Here is a 6,494-nt window from a genome sequence, read left to right as displayed (position 1 = left end):
ACACACACACACACACACACACACACACACAAAAACCAACCAAAAACAAACAAAAAAAACCCCAACAATTTGGGATAAATTGGTCTGAGTAGTATTGTTTAGCGCTTCCTTTAATCTGAAAAGATAGTCAGCTGCTAGGTTGCAGGGAGTTCTTCAGTTCTTGTTTTTGTCCCTTCTCCACCCCCTGACATGGTTATTGCATTTAAGAATAAGCAGTGAGATTTCAGAAAGTACTTCTTTCTTTCTTCCCTACCTTTTCTAAATCCATGTCACTTCTAGTTCCCCAGAGAACTGAACATCATGACTGGAGGTTTCTATCACAGCTGGTACGTGGACCAAGGATTTTCAAAACACTTGACACCAAAGCTCCAAGTTCTCAACTGAATGGAAAAACTAGCACAAAGAATATGTGTATGCTGATCATCCTGACTCTCCTGTCTTGTCTCTATTCTTTCCAGATACTTTGCAAGAGAGGGGAATTCATAATGTCTTCAGAACATGGAGCTATCAAGCGACATCATAACCCAGTAGACAGTATATGCAGAAAGATCAAATCTATCCAAATGATGGACCAGGTCTCTAACCCTACTTTGCAGATACCAAAACTTCAGTCCCGGAACTTTGACAGCCCACAGTGCAATACCAAAAAAAATCTAGAAGAGATACTGAAGAAAAGAACTGTTAGAAGTCATTATAGTACTGGTCCACACTTGACCAGTCCCAGCAGTGACAGTGGTTCTTCTGCAGACTTGCAGTTGCTGTCACCTTGTCTCGGGCGTATCTCTGAGTCCTGTTCTGCAAATGCTACCTATACAACCATTAAAAGTGAAGAGAGATCCAGCAACTCATGGATGCTAGTATGCCCCATGGAGACCTGTTCTTCATCCTACTTCAGAACTGGAGAGGCTACTACCCAGAACAAGCTGTGTGCCTTATCAAGTATTGAATCTAAAGATGTACCTCATGAACAGAATTATCTTACGTCAAGTCCAAATTTGTATTTCTTCACATCTGATAAAAAGTCAGAAAGTGCTGTGATCCAATCTCCTGTGCTAAAGAGAGTGCCTTTGAGTGAAAGAGGTAAAAATCCTGGAAAAAACACTCCCAGCCTAAAATCCTAGACATCTGAACATTCAGCCTACACAGATGACACTTATCCACTACTTAAACTGGAAACAATAGATTTTTAGAATCACTCAAATCTAATAAGACTGTAACAAGAGCTGAATAAAATGTAAAGTCTTTTTTTTTTTTCCTAGAAAATATTAATGTGAATGTAAAAAAGTAAGGAAATAATGAGTCAAGTCAAACTTTCAAATTTATTAGTTCCTTTTTGTGGACAGGAGATTTGGCTATTCATTTAGTCTGCCTTTAATACAGAAAGATATTTAATTTTGGGTGTGTGGGGTTTTTGTTGTTGTTGTTGTTTTTCCTGGGAGGTGTGTGTGGTTTTTGTTTGGTTTTGGGTGGGGGTTTTGTTTTGGTGGGTTTTTGTGTGTGTGTTGTGGGCTTTGTTGGTGGTTTGTTTGTTTGGGGGTAGGGGGGATTGTTTTCCTGACTTAATCTGCCCATGATGATTACTCTACAATATGTAACTGGGGGAGGGTGAGGAAAGAAACAACTGGCCTCTAAAAATGTTGTTTTGTGTACTTACTACTTGCAAAAGAATAGCCAGAGTTGCCAAACATGTATGGGTAGAAATAGATGCATAAACCAGTTCCCAACTCAAAGGCTCCAGCTATGATAGTTCTTGCTGTTATTTGGTGGTAAAAGCTCTGCTTTTATTTGGGTGGGGGGAAGGGAGGTTTGGTTAGGTTTAAGTTTTTTAATCACCTTTAAAAAAATATATCAATCAAGCTGGGGTATGCTATGTGTGCTTGTGCTATTGCAAACATGCTATTGCAGTTAGCTGTGGTGCATGAAAGTTACTATGAGCAAATAAAGATGGGCAAAAACATTCTTCCTAGGGTGGAAGCAGTCACTGGGCTGCAAAGTTGGCAACATGTATGATGGGAGCTTGATCCATGAAGAAGACTTACTGACCTCCATCTTCTTTGCATGTGATTTGGAGCGCACAGGTTTGCCAGTGGCTTTTCATTGCTCTGCTTTATTCTCCTCTCAACACATTTTCTAGGCTGAGGTTGTGTTATGATTCCCGAGACACAGCAATCTGTGATGATGTGTGGACTGAATGGCTACCTTAGCTAGGTGGCTCTGTGTGGCAGATGCAAATAAATGTCTGTGCCTCTTGCACGGTGCCTGTTTCTTACCTTCCACCTTTGCCCACCAGCTGTATTAGTGCAGACAAAGTAGAGGATAAACATGCTTCTAGCAATCAACCTTACTGGAAATGCCTGTTTATTTCCTTTAGGTTTTTTTTTTCCCTGTTTAGAAAAGAGAACTTTGGGGAAACTTCAGAGGAAGAGAGAATTCCTCTGAGTTCCACCTCAAATATGACTAAAAGTGGTAGAGAAAGGAGTTGTGTAGCAGAGTAAGATAATGTCAGTCAGAGGGTTTGGCTGACTTGATAAGAGACATGAAAGTAGTAGCATAGCGAATGTGTCAAGCTTGTTCTTTCTTAAACTGAAGTCTATGAAACTAGTAAACCAGGCTTTCACGCTTCTGTATTAGAAAAGCCAAGCAAAAGCTCTAAACCCTTTCTTTCCAGGTCACACTAGAACTCCAGGATCAGTTATTTGCCTACAGCTCTCAAGGCCAATTGAATACAAACTAGTACAGATCAGTAGCCTGCCTCTCCACAGCTTTTTACAACAGCCTACTGGACTTTGGAGTCTGGTGCATGGAAACCTTTTATCTCTTTTAGGAAAAGTCGCAGTTTCCCAGATAGTTGATTATTTGAGACATACAACTAGTCGGGGATCAGAAGACAGTGGTCTTGAAGAGCTGTGCAACATGCTTGACCCAGATCACAAAGACATCTCCATTGACCTGGAAACATATCATGCCATCATGAAAGAGTGGATTGAAGACTGTAAGAGAAAATGGTAATAGATTTTTATCAACTGATCTAGTAAAAGCTTCTGTGAAAATAGGAGAGTAGAAAGTTCTTCTGTGACTTTTGCCTCCCATACTCTGAAACAGAGATAGTATAAGGACACCATGAACACAGTGTGGGTTTTGGCTAAAAGATTTTAAATGTAACCAAGTTGGTAAGCAACACAACGTCAAACTGATTTTGTGACTCTTGATATTTCCTTGTTTCAGGGAAGATGGTGCCACCGAGGAACCAACAGCAAGCATGGAAGACCTGGAATTTAAAGTGCATAAAAACACCTCAGAAGGTGCATACAGTTTTATTTTATTTTGATTCAAGAAAACTCCACTTCCTTACTCTATAACCAAAATTTCCCACCTCTTTCAGCAAAAAAGATGCATTTCCGGATGAATGTTACATCAGGAAGCTTGGAGGCCTTTGGAGGCGATGTGTCTAAAGGAGACATGTAAGTCCGTTTAAGCAATTCTTTTTGAAATTTAGTACTACTGCTTTGAGTTACTTGAGAGCAGTTCTCAGAACCACTGTTTCAGAAAACTAGCTTGACAGAGTTTCTAATGCTGACCTCAGTCCGCACCAGCTCTTGATGCTATCGTGTTCTTCCTCACAGCTGCTGCTCAGACTTAAACACACTAATAACTTTTCCTACTGATATCTTGGTCCTTCTGTGTCAATTTGCCTTTTTAACTCCCTGTGGTCAGTTTTACCATGTGTTTCTCTTCCTATTTAAACTGGTTCCTTCCTTTCCCCCAAGTTTTCAGGTGTATGACAATAGAACATGAATGTTATCTCCTGAAAAATCTGGTCCTTGTGTTTCTGGGTGGTGTGTTTGTGGTTTTGTGGTGTGGTGGGCTTGGTTTTCTTGTAGTCGTGAGTCTGGTTTGGATTCTGTTAATAGCAAAGCACTTAACAATGCCGGAAATTTCAAAGATAATGTTTGCATTTTATGTACAGTCAAAAATCTTAAGATCTTCCTTCTGACGCTGCCCTATTGTTTCTCAAAATCTCAAAAGGGTGATTCTTGTTCTAAGTTTCAGTTGAAAGCATAAGTGGGGGATGGCTTAGGGAAAAGAAAGCATCTAGAAATTGTGGGGTTAATGCTAAAGTATTACTGGTGGCTGAAGAGGTGATTAAAAAAGGCTTAAGATACTTTCATGGTGATATAGTTTAATTGCAGGGAGCATTTAAAAAAAAGTGCTTAAAGACAAAGCAGTTTACAGTGTCCACAGAATTAGAGAACTGATGTGAAGATGATCTGATATATCTTTGCAGAGCAAGTAACTGTACGATTCAGTGCCTCAAGTGCTCTTTGGACTCTTCTTTCACCTCTCTTACCAGTGCAGCACAGCATCAGGATTTTCAAAAAGTCTGAATTAGATCAAATCACCTTTCTCAATCTTTTCTGCTTTTCTCACTGGAACAGGGAGACTTCTGACTTGATAACCTGTGTTGCGGATCTGCAGTACAACAACCAGAAGCTTCAGGAAGAGAACAACAAGCTGAAGCTCACACTGGAAGCTGTGGATGAGACCAACAATAAGCTATTGGCAGATAACGAGGATTTGCAGCAACAAATAAAAAGGTCAGAGACCGTCATGGCACATGGTCTACAGTGTAATGGCCATGGGCAGATGTGTCTTCCAAGTGGTCCAGATTTCTTTATGCTTTTAGCCTCACTGGTGCTTCATGATGGCAAATTTCTTGACTTAATGTAGTATCTGTAATGTTTAACCCTCCTGCCTGATTGTTCTGCTTTGTACCTTCTGGTTCTTATAAAAATCAGTCATTCATCTCATAACCTGGCTTTTGCAGTGTGAGGTGCTGAATGTGCACACAGCCAAAATCTTGGAGTAAAGCACAAGCAAAACGAAATTTTAAAAATAATAATAATTTTAAGAAAGCTTAATATTAACAGAACAGCCAGGCCCTGAAAGTCTTCCAGTCCCAGACCACGCACTTGTTCCCAAGCAGGACAGAGATGAGCACATTGAGTTATTTTGCTCCTTGAGGAGCTAAAGAGGGTTGTCTTGCCAGCTTAACAGTGCTGCAGCTGGGGGACCCATCAATGCCAAGAGTATAAACCTAGTGAGTTCACAATGCTCATCTGACCCAATTGACTCCAATGTGATACAGTTATGCCAACCATTCCTCATATCTTCCGGAGAGATTAAGGCAGGAGCCCTGGAGCACAGCTGGCATGAGATGTGTGTCCTCAGCTTGGACTGTGTGCCCTGCAGCCTAGAGCTAGCCAAGGAAAGGGCCTTGGCCTGTTGGTTAAATATATGATATTTGTGATATCATATCGGGATAAGAAAATGATACAGAGCTTACCCTTGAAATTGTTTCTGTAACTTCTAACAACGAAGTATTGTAAAGATGAGTTTATCTGCTTAGATAACCTGATATATTTGACGGTAACAAGCTAGATTGTTAGGTGGATGGAAACAAACGCATGCTGTCTTAGATGCTATGTCTGCCTGGGGTTTCATCCCTTATTGTGAGAGTAGGAGAGGGTGATAAATAGAGCATAAGTCCATGAGCCTTTACTTACTGGACAAAAACGATGGGCTTAAACTTCATTGTGGCTCTTCTGTTAAGTATCTGTGCCAAAGAATAGGTGGCTTCTAAAAATCCTATTCCTGGTATTTCAAGCTTATCTAATGACCAGCAGTAACTCACTAAAGTTTCTCTGGATTTACTTCCTCCCATGCAGCATCCAGCATTCTGTTCTGAAAGCCAAAGCACTGGAAGAAGAACTAGAAGAAGCAAAAAACAACTTGAATCTGTTAGAAGAGAAGAGGCAGCAGATTCTCTGCCAGAATAAACAGCTAGTAGGTGTCTTATTTCTTAGCTTATATTGTACAGTATCTCATACCTTACTGTAACAATGATGTGACAGCTCAGCCTGTAAAAATCAGCAGTATGGTCTTCTCTGAGCTACTGAGGCTCTTTAGAGATGTTTGAAATGTAATTTCTTAGTGCTACAAAAACACTGAAGTTTTTTGCATGGAAGTTTCTTTAACCTATTGTCAGTTACAATGAAGAAAACAATATAAAGGGCTAGTGTTGCATATAATTACACTTAAAGACAACAGCTCTCATGCTTACATCATTGAGCCCTGCATGTTTTGAAGTTAGTGATGTTTTACCAGAAATTCACATAGCTTTTCTAGAAGCAGTGGGGACAGTAGACTGTTCAGATATTGACATGAGTCATTTTCTAAAACATCCCTAGGTCGCTGTCAATGTCCACGTGGGCTGGCAGATATGACAAGGGCTTCTCAGAAACCTGTCCATTCTGGACTTCATAAGATGGGAGTAAACGGCCTCAAGTTACAGCAGGGAAGGTTCAGATTGGATATTAGGAAACATTTATTCACGGAAAGGGTTGTGAAACACTGGAACAGGCTGCCAAGGGAAGTGGTGGAGTCACCATCCCTGGAGGTATTAGAAGGCATATAGATGAGATTCTTAGGGACAT

At 40.4% G+C, this 6,494-nt stretch overlaps 1 protein-coding gene across 1 annotated transcript in view; it reads left to right on the top strand.

Annotated features, from left to right (window-relative positions):
* Positions 1-485: 485 nt before the first annotated feature.
* The window catches only part of IRAG2 (inositol 1,4,5-triphosphate receptor associated 2), a gene marked incomplete at its 5' end in the record, with an annotated part of 38,359 nt that continues 32,350 nt past the window's right edge, over positions 486-6,494 (top strand). The window contains 7 exons of the mRNA XM_080344194.1: positions 486-1,080; positions 1,968-2,078; positions 2,825-3,005; positions 3,226-3,302; positions 3,383-3,461; positions 4,437-4,595; positions 5,727-5,844. Of these exons, the coding sequence (XP_080200320.1) occupies positions 486-1,080; positions 1,968-2,078; positions 2,825-3,005; positions 3,226-3,302; positions 3,383-3,461; positions 4,437-4,595; positions 5,727-5,844 (1,320 nt within the window). The remainder of the gene's footprint in view (positions 1,081-1,967; positions 2,079-2,824; positions 3,006-3,225; positions 3,303-3,382; positions 3,462-4,436; positions 4,596-5,726; positions 5,845-6,494) is intronic.

The sequence above is a fragment of the Nesoenas mayeri genome, assembly GCF_963082525.1.
Source record: "Nesoenas mayeri genome assembly, chromosome: 1".
Lineage (NCBI taxonomy): Eukaryota > Metazoa > Chordata > Aves > Columbiformes > Columbidae > Nesoenas > Nesoenas mayeri.
This window is presented reverse-complemented; position numbering and strand designations above follow the sequence as displayed.